At 47.4% G+C, this 14,823-nt stretch overlaps 1 protein-coding gene across 3 annotated transcripts in view; it reads left to right on the top strand.

Moving 5' to 3' along the window:
* Positions 1–6,411: 6,411 nt before the first annotated feature.
* The window catches only part of NPAS2 (neuronal PAS domain protein 2), a 105,606-nt gene continuing 97,194 nt past the window's right edge, over positions 6,412–14,823 (top strand). For 2 of the 3 annotated variants that reach the window (XM_053936662.1, XM_053936660.1), the window contains exon 1: positions 6,412–7,095. In XM_053936662.1, coding sequence (XP_053792637.1) covers positions 6,803–7,095 — 293 coding nt within the window. In that variant the 5' untranslated portion in view covers positions 6,412–6,802. The remainder of the gene's footprint in view (positions 7,096–14,823) is intronic. The other variant, XM_053936659.1, reaches the window with a different exon arrangement.

Raw genomic sequence — 14,823 nt, 5'->3', positions numbered from 1 at the left:
TATATTTCTTTTGTTCTTTACTAAACTTCCACATTTAAATTATCCATATTTCTAGTAGCATGTGTTGTGACTAGCAATAGCATCATGAGATTAAGGTAGGTGCAAGAGCAGAGTGTTGCACCATGGAATCAAAGCAAGCTGAGAAGAATTTGAAAGAGGGAGTGTGTGGTGGTGAGTAGTATAACTCCAAATATATCAGCAAAACCAGTACGCAGAAAAAAAGAGGAGGGAGAGAAGTTATCAAAATTATTTGAAAAACTGTGGAATCCTGATGGTGATGATGAAATCCAGGCCTAATCCAGCTTCTGCCAGAATCACTGGAGATGACGATCAGGCTGTGTCATGTAAGGAGATAGGCAACGGTTCACTACACCTCCCTTCTGCTCATAAGAGCTTCTGCATGAGGCAAAAGATCTCTGTAAAACTGGCCAGGAATTAAAACTTTTATACAGGTCCAGAGGAATATGTGCCTGCCAAAAAAAACCTAACACAGTGCAGTAGTAATGCAAGATGTAAAATGTAATAACTATTAGCAATAGTCTTTTATTCTTAGTCAAGGTAAAGACAAAGTTCCTGTGTTTGCATTCAAACGTCTCCCACCTGTTCTTAATTCAGTTGTAGCACTACAACCTCTTATTATCTTCCATTTCACTGGGACTTCCAGAGCAAAAATAGCAGATCCCTTACTCCTGGGTTCAAGCTTGAGCTTCCTTTTCTTGAACAGCTCTCAAATCTGAACAAACTCCATCAGCCTGATTTGAGACCAGAGCCTTTTTCCCAGGCACAGACATGCCATAGTTTCTTATTCCTATTAACCAGCACAGTCACACTGAAACTGGATGTATTCCTATGAGATGTATTTCCATTCTGCTGTGAGTGAACCAAAGGTCTTGTATGGGCCAAGAGGTGCACTGGCACAAAGACTGCTGTCAGCCAGAGGGTAAGCAGATCATCTCTTTCCCACACGAGAAGGAATTATTTCCACAGCCTTGAGCTTTGGCTCGCCAGGCTGACACACACACACATGCATTATGCTCCATGGCAATTGAGTGCACACGTACAGCTCATGCTGTCTGGAAGTTCTTCCCAGAAAAGATGCAAATTCTCAGCCACAGGATTTCCAGCAAGCTTTAGGGCTTTCTGGGTACCCAGCAGCAATTTCAGCCCTTCCAGACAGCAAGTCTATTCAATGTTTAGCAACTAATTTTTCAACCCACACCTCTTCCTCCCCACTCTTTGCATTAACCACTTAAAGGAAACTTACAACCCCTTTTTTGAATAAGGTGAGAAAGTCAAACCCTCAGGTAGTTTGCATACCTGGCTTAGTTCTTCCATGAAAACCCTGGCAATGGATTTTTTTTCAAACCAGATCTGACTGAATTAAGTTCAAATCAGCAAGTTGTCTCTTCTCTTGTAATAGCCGTGCAGAAAAACAAGGAGTTTGGATTTCTAGGGGAACAGATCCTGACAACCTATCAAACATCCTACTGCAGTGCTTGGGGCAGCTCCACTAGAATGCATCCAAAGTCCATTTCACTGTGGCATCTCTCTGCTTTTCCCTGCTTCGAAGACTGTGCTGCTGGTTGATAAGTATGCACTACATCTCCCTCCCTCAGGAAGCTGCAAGCCGCAGAATGAAAAATAATGCTGATGCCCAGAAGACTATTCCTCCCTGCAGAAATTTCTAAGAAAATTGGTTACAGAAATACATTACCCAAAGAAGGAGCTCTTCACATCTGTCCTTGTGCTCCCATGCTTGCCTCCCCCAGCCAGCCTGTCTGGAAAGAAGCACAGAGCTCCCAGCAGACACAGCTGGTGTGACTTCTCTGACTAACATGAGACATTAGATTTATTTGCCATTTATTTGTTCATGCTGCTCTCGCTTTCAACATGGAAGGTAGGAAAAATTGCCCAAAGTCTGTTGTGCCCCTTAATTAATATGAATCAAATGAATCCTTGTCCATATCTGTTGCATCCCAGGTTGGTTCAGTTAGGGGTTTAATAACTGTTAGTTAGTTGGTTCTATGTACCCCCATTTTCCCCTCACAATGGTCTGCTCCAGGTTGTCTGCCATAGGAGCTTTCCCATGTCAGTCTTGTAGTCACCTCGTGTTTATTCCTGAAACTTCTGTGTCAGTTACCCTATCCCTGCAATCCCATTTGTCTTGGAACCCTGTATCCACCCCGGTATGTTCCCGTTGGCTGCCGTGGTCCACGTCACTCCCCTGTTGCCTGTCCCCATTGGGCGAGGGGAGCTTCTGCCCCTGTCTGCCCACCCCCTGTATAACCCCATGCCTCCTTTGTCTCGGCGCCATCTTGACCACACGCGTGCTAGGGGACACCGCCCAGCCACCGCGGCAGCCACACAGGAATAAACTTTCTCCAGCCACGCAGGACAGGTGTGCCTTCCCTCGCCCCTTTATCTCCTCTCAGTGTCGGCCACAGAACACGGCAGACCTACGCAGAGGCTCAACGCCAGACCTCCGCACGCACGCGGCGGCCCCGGTCTTGTGGACAAAGTGCAGAGCCTAGCCGGGCTCCCCAGCCACCCGAGACCGGGGAGAAGAACACAACGCCTCACATATCCTTACTTTCTTGAAAACTACAGAGAACAGTTTCATATCCAGTGGAATTGGTCAGGTTTTTGTGGGTTCTTTATTTTTTTTCTACCACAGTCCTCTCCCCTGCAGTGCCATCTCTGACTTTTGCAGCACTGTTGCCATTTATGTTGATTATTTGGGAGAACCCTATTTACCTCTACACAAACACTAATCTGAATGTAGGCTTCACATTTAAATTACAGGCTGTAAATGGCATCCTATTTCCCTACAATATCTACTTGTGTCTGCTGAAAATTAAAAGCCTTTATATAGCACAGCCAATCAGAAAATCATCACAGAACCTTCTGGGTTTGAAAGTACCTTAAAGATCATCCTGCCATGGGCATCTTCCATTAGACAAAGTTGCTGAAAGCTCCATCCTACCTGGCCTTAAACACTGTGAGGATGGGGGCATCCACAACTTCTCTGGGCAACATGTTTTAGTGCCTCACCACCCTCAAAGTAAAAAAAAAAAAAAAAAAAAAAAAAAAAAAAAAAAAAAAAAAAAATCACCTAATATCTCATCTAAACATGTTCTCTTTCATTTTAAAGCCTTTATCCCTTGTCCTATCACTACATGCTCTTGCAAAAAGTGACTCCACTGCTCTCCTGTAGGCCCCCTTTAAGTACTTGGGAGACCTCAGCTTCCAGATTGTGGTGGCCAGGCTCTGGCTCTGGAGCCAAGGGATGTCCAAAGTGACCCCTGTGCCTTGCAGCAGCAGCACCTCATAAATTTAACTCCTGGCAGCAAGAGAAAGCAAACCAGCAGAGTTAAACACAGTGTGTCTGGGTTGAACTCACACCCAACCCCAAATCCTTCCCATGGTCTTGCCACAATGGAACAGGGTCCCTGGGGCACTGCTGTCCTCTCAGGCTCCTCGCCTTGGCCCTCCTTCCTGGAGACACCTAGCCTGTGGTTCACGGACTATTGAAAACCCTGTTGCCTTGTTTCTGGGCTGTGAAGGTTGGCCAGCCTATTCTAGTCGAAACAAAAGAGATTGTGTCTTTGGATCACAGGCTCCTGGTGTCTGAAAAGCTGCTTACTAATATTTCATTATTATTAGAAGATTTCATTCTTTAAAATTGAACACTGGGCTCCTTGCCTAAAGTTCTTACGTGTAGCATCTAGCATAACCCTTTGGTTAATTTCCAACCCAAACATGGGATTGACAGCATTTGGTTATTTTCCATGTGTCACTGGATGGAGAGAAAGGCTTTGTGTTTTGAATGGCTGGTATTTCACAACGGGATTCAGGTATGAGCTGGGAAAAGCCTGCCTCACCCTCAGCCGCTCTGCTCTTTGTTGCCCTAATTAAAGTTTACTCTGGTAACCTAGGGAATGAATCAAGAAACAAACCTCAACCAGTCTCCCTTGTTCACTTGTGCAACAGTGTCCTTAGAAATTCACAGGGAAGATGTTAAAACACAGTATGATAGAGATGTAATTTTGTGCATGAGCCCCTGTGTGTCTCTGATTGCATTTCTCAACCTGGTATTTTCCTTAAGGTACTTGGTTTCCCAGCTTCTGAAAGCACAGGGTTGGTTTGGGGAAAGGATTTTGGTAGGTTTTCAAAAGGACTGGAATATCAAACCATGTAGTATATATAATCATGGGAAGTTCCTTTTCTCTAACCTTACAAGGCTTGAAGATTTTATGTTATACTTCATTGTGCAACACAAGGAAAGTACCTCGGGAACAGAAATGTCTTTTATTCCACTCCCCATGTATCTGAAGCTTTATTCCCTCAGGCACTACTTGTTTGCCAAAGGATTGTTTAACCACTGTTTGACAATTTCCAAATGGGAAAAAAATGCTGGGTTTCATCCAAAGGAAGGGAGGAGCTTTTTCAAGTTTTGTATTTAATCTTGGTTAAAAGTAAACAACGTTACCCTTTCGACATTAGTCATGCTTGTTGTATAAAGTATAGTGTAAAAATGCTCAGCAAAGGAGCACAACATTTTTCCATACTTTGTAGTTATTCACATTTACATTGGGGATTGAATTGGATCAAATAACTGGCTGGATAAGGTGTATGGCAGGAGGTGAACATCACAGCGGGATAACTGGGTGAGCTGGGTGGTAGAGGTAGTGGGAGAAGCAGCACAGCTCCCTGCAGGAGCCAGGTAGCTGGAGCAAACCATCAGTCCACATGCTGCACCCACACACGCACACCGGAGTGGGCAGTGTTCTCTACTGGTGGATATTTTGCGAGGATTAACGTGTCTTTACAGAAGGAGGCATCGGAGGACATGGGGAAACAGCGCCTGGCCCACCACACAAACTCTGCTGAAAGAAGCATGGCTGTGTAGTCAGGCCTTTCGGGAGGGACACAGCTTGCACCTCGATAGGGGGCTTTCCCTCCCCAGCAAACTCCTCCTCTGAACAGAAAAAAATACAACTCTCCTGAAAGCAAATATTGTATCTCGGGGGGAAACCCCTTTCTGCCGGTGAATGAGGTGTCTGCCCGTGAATGAGTGCCAACAAGGCCCGGGTACATAGGCAGTGCGAGGGCGACAGCAGGCAGGGGGCAATAGCCGGCGGGGACCGGGGGACGCGGCTCCCGGGGTTGAGCCGGCGGGAGGCTCGGGGAGCGCAGCCGGGAACGGCGGGGAGGCGGCGGGCTCTGCCCGAGCCGTTCCCCCGCTCCCCGGCTACTTCTGCCTTCCTTAGGAAAGAAGGGCAGCTCCGGAGACGCCGCCAGAAGCCGGCAGGAGTGCCCGTCGAGGCAAGAGCAAGGCTCCGATCGCCAGCTCCTACCGGGCTCCAGCACACCACACCGCCTTCTCTCTTACTGGTCACTTTGCAGGACGAGTATTAGAGAAAAAAAAAAAAAAAAGGCGAAAAAAAAGGCAAAATAGGGAATAAAAAGAATGACCTACTTTGAAACAAGGGAAAAAAAAAAAAAAAAGCGCTCTCTGTCAAGGTTTTGCTCCAATTGCCTGTGCGCCGTTGCATAACCTGATCGGGAGCTCTTGTCTGTGCCCGGCGAGGCCGTCAGCCTGCCCCGGGGCAGCGCGGTGCCGTGCCCCGCTCCGGCCCGGTTCCCGCTGCCACCACCGCCGGGACAGCGGGCACGGACAGGGCGCAGGATCGCCCTCGAGGCGTGGGCCGAGCGGGGAGGGTGTCCCGAGCCCGCCGAGCGGAGCCGCGCAGGGGTCCCGCCGGATCGCCCCGGGAGCCAGGGCCGGGCACTGGGCGCAATCCTGCCCAGCGGGGCCGGCGGCGCCGCCGGGGGCTCCCGGGGTCAGGCTACCGAGGCGTCCGCCGGTGCGGAGCGGGGATATCGCTACAGACATATGTAAACGTAGGCACGCCGGGGTTCGCTCGCGGCGGCGGTGTGAAACCATCCTTGATGCGGGGCTGGCTCTTTGGCTGAGGCTTTTTTTCCCCTGCTTCCCCTTTCGTTCTCTTTCCAGCTTCTCCTTTTCTTGGATCCTCGCCTGTCTCCTCCCACAGAACGAGAGAGAGAGAAAAAAAAGGTCACGTATGTTTGGAAAAATATGTAGGTCAGTGGAACATTCCCTGCACTTGTGCACAGGAGCTGGGGCGGGAGAGCTCCTCCGCAGCCCTCTCGCTACCCACCGCCCCAGCCCGAGCCTCCCGGCGCCCACCGCGGGTAGGGGGACGCCTAGCGCCGGGGTCCCTTTCCCCCTCCCTGACCCATTTTGAGCAACAACCTCCCGTTTGGGCTCCCCCTGGCCCTCACTCCCCCCAGCTCCCCCCGCTCCCTGCCGGAGAAGGCGACGAGCGGCGGAGGAAACCGGCACGGGAGATCCTCTGCCGCCGGCGCCGCGACTGCGCCCATGGGCGCGGGGCGCGGAGCGCGCCCCCGCAGCGCCGCCCGCTGAGGGCGCGGGGCGGTGGCCCCGCGGCGGGGGCAGGCGAAGGGAGGCGGCGGCGGGCGGCGATGAAGGGCCGGCGGAGAGAATGCCCCCGCCTCGCCCGCCGGGCTCCAACTTCGCGGAGAACTATCGGCCCCTCAGCCCCCGCGCCCGCCCTGCCTCTCCAGGCCGCGCGTCCAACTTAATGCCCCAGCAGGAACCCCAGCCAGCAACCCCCCCGGCCTCCGGCCTCCGCACTCCCCCGCAGCAGCCCGGGCTCCCGGCGGCCTCCCGGTGCCGGCGGAGCCCCTGGCCCCGGCGCGCGTGGGTCCCGCGGCGCCCGGGGCGGCGGCAGAGCGGCATGCGGCGGCCCCGCGCACCATGAGACAGGGCACCGGCACCGGCGGCAGGCAGGAGGCGGGCAGCGTCCCCGGCTCCTCGTCGGCGAGGAAGAGTTTGCCGGCTCCCGAGGCCGGCCTCCTGCGCGGCTGGAGCAGCGGCGGCCGCTGCCGCAACGGCACCGGGAGGCACCGGAAAAGCGGCGGCATCCAGCTCGGCGGCACCAGCACCGGCGGCGGTTCCCGCGCCCAGGTGGCCACCGCGGACAGCAGCAGCAGCAGCAGCGGCGGCGGCTGGGGCTTCCCCGCCGCGCTCCCGCAGCACCGGCACCCCAGGTAACGCGCGGCCGTGCGGCCCCGACTCTGCCTCTGTCCCGTGGGGCGCCCACTCGCGACACCCGCCCGGGGGGCGCCCGCCCGGGGCACCCACGCGGGATGGTCGGCCACGCGTGACCCCCGCGGCGGTGGCCGGGGTCAGCTCCGCGGTGCCCCCCGCTCCGTGGGGGTCACGGACGCGCCGGTGGTGCGGGGTGGCATGGCTCTGCCGCGGGAAAGTTTCCGTGAGGAGGACGCTTATGTGCGGTGTGTCTGTCCCGGCCGGGCTGGCGTGGCCCGGCCGGGCGGGCCCCTCCTTTTGGAAAATAAGTTGCCCCCTAAGCAGTTCTCCTCGCCATCTCGTTTGGGTGTGCCTGGACGTTTCCTGACTTTGGGGGTTCCTACAAGCTAGACTGGAGCAGGGTCTGCGGATGCGACCGGGCGGTGTTTGCTCAGGGAAAACTTCCAGTAGGACCAGTGGGGATTTTGAATGGGTGAAAGGTCCTGGAGGGAGCAGAGGTTGTGCCGTGTGCTGGGAGAGCCCTGCTGCTGCAGCAGCCCTGCGCAGAACTCCCTTCCCGCGTGTTTGCATCCGTGTGTGGAACGGGGTAAACCTTAAAAACGCGGCTGAACGGCAGCACCAGATTCACACGGAGTTGTGCCGTGGTGTTTTCCTCTGTGGTCACTAGCCTGATTTGTCAATTAACAAGCACGCTCATCCAGAAACTTTGCTCCCTACTCCTTAGCTGTCTACAGGATGGCAGCTTACTTTCACTCAAGTGACTCAGAAATAATTAGCAATTATAAGTGTTACAGCCAGCAGAGGAACTTGGATTTTTTCATGGCGCTAAACCTCCAGAAGGGCTGTAGGGATCTCTCGGATGGGCGCAGCCAACCTGAGCATTCAGTTCAACAAGTGGCTTTCTCTTGAAGTGGAAAATTATCTAATTTATCCCAGTGTGAGATGTTAATGCACTAAACTGTGGGTTTAGTTTGTTTGGTGGTACTAAATAATTAAGAGTTCAAAGTGTCCAGACATAGCCAGCTCATCCACTGATCCACATCTGATTCCGAGAGCTGTCAGCTGGTGGAGGGCCCAATCCTGCATACATTTCAGTAGATGAATATGAACACAGGGTTGCTCTGCAGAGATGGCCAGGAGAATTTGGAGAATGTGATTGCCAAACTGCACATTATTTCACTGAAGATGTGAAAATGAAGGTTTTCTAGAACTAGGTATGTGACATCAGGGTGATTCCCCAAGCTGGCAGCACTTCTGTGCTCCAAAGCCTGGGTCTCCAGTGAGCTTTCCGAAATTAGTTTTCCCTCACAAACAAAGGTGCCTTCCTGCACATTAGCAGGGTTGAATCCACAGAATTATGTTTTTTTTTTTTTCCCAAATCTCTACACTGAAGCAAGCAAGAGCCCTTGAAGGAGTGGTTTCTTTCATCGTAGGCAGCAATGTTGTCTACAGTTAAAATTACCTAGTGCTTTCTAGTACAATGCTCCGCTGTCAGGTGGTTATGCATTTCCTAAGCTTAAGCCTAGGCTGGTATTTTCCAGGATGAGTACCTGCTGAAGACCGACTGTCTTTGGGAAGTTTCAGATTAAATGGTTTGGTTATTTCTGAGAACATGGTAAGACGAAAACTTGTTCTTTGACCACATATTTGATGAAAATGGCTTAGGTATACATCCTGCATTAGGAGACCTTGATCTGGGAATCTGAATTTTTTTCACTATGCTAAGAACCACTTTCTTTGAGATTTAAATTCTTGTGGCATTGTGTTTTGGAGCAGGGAAAAGATATTTTGCTTGGCATCATGTTGTGATGGGTGTGCGCCTTTCGTTGATCCTCTGAGAATCTTCCAGAATTTCTCTCCAGTATAATTTTATCACAATGCTCCAGGCGTGTGCTCTTGGGAGAGGACTTGTTGAGGGCTTGACCACTGCACTCACTTGAAGATGCTCTCAGCACAAGGCATGCTGAACATCCCAGCACTGTTAGGAGCTGAGCAACTGCTCCTCTTCCTGGGAAGGATGAGAGCACTCCAGTTGGTGCCTGATGGGCTGAGTGGACTTTCCCCCCATTTATTCTTCCAAGGTGTTGCTTCTACAGTGAGTGCAGAAAGGAGAATAGAAGACTTTCTCAACTGTGTCTTCAGTGGCAGATTGTGCCTGGTGATGTCATGGAAGGGTGGAGCAGGAAACTTTAATTCACTTGCATGGTGACAAGAAATTGTGCTACTAGAACTGTCCCACTTCTGAGAAGAAGTACTGGTGATAGATACATGGAGAAACTGAAGAGTAGAGAATTGAAAGGATTTGTGGGGTCATGGATGACAAATCTTGGGAACGAGGTGCAAGGAACTGTAGATAGAGGTGGTAAACCCAGGCCAAGGGAAGGAATGGTGGAAAGAAGCAACTTGACACTTGTTGTGTACAGGGACAGGAGATCTGAGCATGCAAAAACACAGTGGTTTCCATTTTTTCAATAACCAGGGCATGGTACTACTACCTTTTCATCCTTCTCATTTTCCTCCCCACACTGCCTGGTGTGTGTTCAGCCCCTGTCTCTGCTTCTTTGCCTCTCTCCTGGATTGGTAAATGTCATACAGTTAAAATAACAGACAAATACACATTTTATGTGCATTTAATTGCTTTGCTTTCTGTGTTAGATGAACTTAGGTAACTTCCATTTGTGTTCATAGTTTTGTGTCTAGGCTCTTAGGGGACATGCACTTGAATTGCAGATTTTGTAGAAGGATCATTATCTGTATAAAAAGATAATTTTCCTGGATTTGGCTTAACTGTCTGTCGGTCCTTGATCTTAATAAAACTTCTTGAAAAAGTAGGCTGAGGCCATGTAAATATTTGTATTATTTTAGCTAATTTAATCAGTGGGTAATCTGCATCAGCTGACAGACTGATTTTATGAGTCTGACTACTGAAGTTTGAAAAGGAAACACCATGTAATAGCATTTAAGCAGAATGCATAGATGGTGGTGGATTTATTTATGCAGTGCTACTTTTGTTGTTGCTGTTTTTTGGGAGGGACTAAAGCCATTGTGACATGTTATGGGACACAGAATGTATACATATACACTTATATATACCTCTATATATATATGTAAAATGGTATATTGCCAGCTGAATTCAAGAATACAAGAGCTGCAAGGCAGGAAAGGCAAGGATGTGACAAGAGATGTGGGTCATGTAGGCTCATGCTCTGAATAAGGAGCTGAGAAGCTGCAGATGTGGTTCATTCTCTGCTCCTTGCATTTATCTTGTGGTGGCCCAGGGATGTTGGCAGATTAGATTGAGGGATTTAGGGGAATGGCTTTCTTGGCCTCGTCCACATAAATTCAACATACATTTTGGAGATAGAGGGATAAATACTGGTTTTTATGCTTCTCTTCCTGTGTCTCTTCCCCCTGAGGGCAAGCCATGAGGCATAGCTCAGTCCAACCAAAACATTGGTTTTAATTACACTTTGGTAAAGACACTTCTGTTGCTTTATCCAAGGATCATGGCAGAAATCAGTGTTTATTGCAGGCTGCCTGCCACGTTTGGGAAGAATAGTCTTATGCATCTCCAGTGCTAGTTTTAATCCTGCTCTGGTCTGAAAATCCACCTGTGACTTCAGTAAAATAAAGCTCTCACAAAACTTAGGTCACTGGTGAGCTTGGACCTTTGTTACTAGGAAATAGTATTGCCATACTATAATACCAGTATAATAGTACCCCATCTGCCTGCTGTTTCTTGTCCTCTCCTTTACCTGCAAGCACTTTGAGGCAATGCCATCTCTTTATCCTGTGTCTTTGTGGCAGGTAGCATGCCTTGAGCATCAAGATACTCCAAAAATTACCATGTAAATGGTGGGAACAGGATGATTATCTGACCTTCTCCTGCTTGGGCACAAGTCTGTGTAAAACAGCTGGGCTTCTGCTGGCCTGATTATGACAGAAGGTGTTTTTCATCTGTTTTACTACTATTCTTAGGGATCTGCATAAAATAGAAGATTTCTAGCCAAGTGGAATGATGATATGGGAAAAATATTTAGAGGGCACGTATGTACGTTTGAGATCAGAACTCAAATTTGGAAATTTGGAAATTCAGGTGTGAAATCTCTAATTTCAAAATGTACAGGCAGTGGTGGCATGACAGTGTCATCTACTGGGACATTTCAATCACCCTTCCTCCTTGAGTATCTTCATGTGATATAAATGTAATATGCACGTCAGTTTGAAAATAAATAGAAGAAAATACATCTCTAATTATAGAAATTAATGGCTACAGGTCACCAAAAGTGCCAAGGCTTAGACAAAATCTTCCATTGACAGCTCAGGAAGAAAAAATCAACGCAATGTGCAGGTGTGAGTTAAAAACCAAAGGGAAATAGAACACTAAGATTGTTTTTAAAAGGATGGAAAATAATAAAAAAGAAACCTCATTATTTTACTGTAGCAGCTGTAATGTGCTATATCTTCAGTGTCCTGTGCTGTTGATTCCCCCACATCAGAGATGGATAATGGCGAGGGAGAAAGTTTAGAGGGATGTAGCAAAGGTGATCAGAGAAACTCCTGTGTCAGGACTGACAGTGCAACAAACATCTGTAAAATTAAGCAAAGCATGGAGAAGGCAAACCAGGAATGACTGATCACAGCCACAGCAGCAGAGGGCACTGGGCAGGCAGCTGCAGGAATGGAAACAAAAGGAGATTGCTCTTCACATAGTGTGGTCAGACTGCTGAGCTCCTTACCACAGGATGTGGATGCTGAGAGGTTACATCAGCTAATGAGGTGACTGGATGAGTTCATGGAAGAGAAATCCATCAAGGGCTATTAAATTTAAAACCACTGCCTCTGGCATAGGAAGTTTCGAGCTGCATATTTTGGAAGCTTGGTGAGTATCCTGAAGAAATACCACCACTGTTTTGACTTGTTCTTGTACTTGCTCCTCAGCACCTGTGTCTGGCCATGGCTGAGAGGGGCTGCTGAGCCAGGCAGTCTCCCTGTGTCTGCTCTGCAAAACAAAGTGGGCCAGTCCCCCTCAGTTCCCAAGGCCAAGATGCTACTCGTGGCTTGTACCTTCCCTGCTCAGGGCTGGCCCCATTACAGCACATCTGCCATGGAACAGGCTGGTTGGGAGGAGCTGGTTGAAATGCTCCAAAGAAGAGCCAAGGCATGGTCCTGAACTATACCACAAAAAGCAGTGTACACTGCTTGAGCGCCCTCCTTGGTGTCCTGTTGTGGAGCTGTGCAGTCATGGTGAGGATTATCTTCTTGAGTTCAAGTAGGTTCAGAAAGCAGTTCATTCAGGGAAGCAATCCCACCTGAAGGCATTGAATAACAAGATACAATGCCTGGCTGAAGAAGTCCCTGCTGGGAGACTGCAATATTGCTACATGCCTGCCCGCCTGACACAGGCTTCCCCAGCCTTCCCTGCTGCCCAGTGTAAGGGAGAGGATTTGGGCCAAAGTGGGCATCTTCTCTGAAGAGGTGTTGCTGTAGTTAGAGTTTCATCTGTCTCTACAAGACCAGGCTTTGACATTCTGAACTGAGAATGAGAGGACTGGGAATTAAATTTCTTCAGTATCCACTGAATTTAAGCACTGGTTAAAACAGAAATGTTGTGTTGACTGCTGTTTATTAGACCAGACAATTTGCTTAATCATCTGAAAGGCAGATTTTAAAGCCATGGATTGCATTTACAACGGCTGTGCTAAACCGAAGGCTGTATTGCTGTTCACTTAAGCAATGGTCAAAGCACAATGTATTAAAACACAGCTCACACTGATGGTATTTTGCTGGCTTTTTGATGAGGTTTATTGCTATTAAAACAACAAGCACCAATCCCAAATTCAGCAATGTCTTAAGTCCTTCTGGTAGTTTCCTAAAATTTCCAGACACTAACTGATAAAAAAACTCAAATGCAGCGCTTAATGGAGCTCACAACTGCCTAGCTGTATATTTTTGGGCTACCTTATGTAATAAAATGGCAGGCCCTTGCACTGCCTGCACAAACAAGGTTGCATAAGCAGCCTGGGGAAACAACTGGAGCTCCAAGAGCCCTCCTGAATCCTGCACGTCTTGTTTGATCTCATTTAATATTATTTAATAAGCAATATTACCCTTTTCATCTCTCCCCCCTTAAATTATGTAGAACCAGTGATACTGACTTAATTTCATGCACAGACCTCACTTTTTAGAGAAGTCATCAAACTTTCCAGTCAATTGAGCAGCCTGATGTCTGGATAGCATTGAATTTTCTGTAATCAGCACTCAATCTAGTTAAAAATAAAAAGACGTTAAAAACAAAGCCTTGAACAGGAAAGTACTTGTTTTTCACTCTCATTTCTAATTTGGTAACCATTCTTAAAGTTCATCACTATGGTTTGTTCTATCAAGGGATAAACAATTTATTATTCAAGCAGCTTTGGGGTTTTTCCTTTAAAAACAGACAATGCTATTCAACCATTGGGAAGAAAACCAGCACAAGAAAATTATAATCAATTTTAACAGGCTTGCAGATGGCAATGAATTTCTTTAAGCATAATGTTAGCCCTGCAAACAGTAATAATTGAGTTTGATCATTTATTATGCTATTATCATTGATAAGCAGACCAGACTGTTTTTCTCTTGATTCCCTCTGTTAGGTGTGTCAAATTTTTAAGCTGGAGGACAATTTTAATACAGCAGCTTCCACCTGTAATCTCTAAATCAACAGGTGGATGTAACTGCAAAACCTGAGCATTCCTGGTTATCTGATTGACTCAGCAGCTGAATAAATCTGACTTTGAACATGTCCTAGACTTACTGGTTTGGGTGGGACACTCTCATTAATACTTTTGGAAAATTAATATATTTCCCATATTATGCATAAGAATGGTATGCTTGCAAAATCTAGTCAGTAATAAATACTGTGTGCAGCATGATCAGCTAGAGATAGGATATTTCTCTGTTATTTATAATTCTTACACAAAATATCTGCCTCGGTGTTTTTATTGGTAATTCTATGGATTTGACTTGCGGTATTTGGTCTGTTCCTTGTTTTGACATATAAAACAGGAAAAGGTTTTAAATTGGAGCCTTTGCATTAGACATACCCACATTCCAATTACACTTCCAGCTAGGGTTCCTTTAGTTTATAATTTATAAAGGGGAAGACAGCTATATGATTTCTACATGGACCATTAAGGCCACTATTTACTTAGGCAAAATCTTCATTCTGTTTATCAGATAAGCAATGAGTTGTTATAATTTGCTTTATCTTTGGCTGTGAAGATGAGAAGAATATTTTATTCTCCAATCTACTTTTTAATGATTTTTTTTCATATAGTAATACAATATTTGGGAAAGATAGTTTCACATAAACAGCCTAATCAAACTATAGTTCTGTAAAGCAGTTGGGTATATTTCCAACAATTTCAGCAAGAGCAAAACTGATGAAAAATAAATAGGTCACTCATAGTCATTCTTGTATTTATATTTTTTTATAACAAGGACTGAAGAATCTTCTTTTTTTTCTGGGCTGTCACTGAAGTCAATGGAAGCTTTGCTGGAATAATTCTGGGCCTTTAATTTGATTGTTTGTAGAGTGGCACCAGTCATTTTTTTTCCCATCTTTTTTCTTTCTTCCCAGCACAAAGGACCTTATTGTCAGCTGACGCACACTGATGTAACTCAGTTCGTTCTAGCAATTACATTTATACTGCCTGGCTTCTAACATCCATATTTATTCAAAAATG

This window comes from Vidua chalybeata, chromosome 2, assembly GCF_026979565.1.
Source record: "Vidua chalybeata isolate OUT-0048 chromosome 2, bVidCha1 merged haplotype, whole genome shotgun sequence".
NCBI classification, from domain to species: Eukaryota; Metazoa; Chordata; class Aves; order Passeriformes; family Viduidae; genus Vidua; species Vidua chalybeata.
The sequence above is the reverse complement of the archived record's forward strand: the minus strand, read 5'-3'. Positions and strand labels throughout refer to the sequence as shown.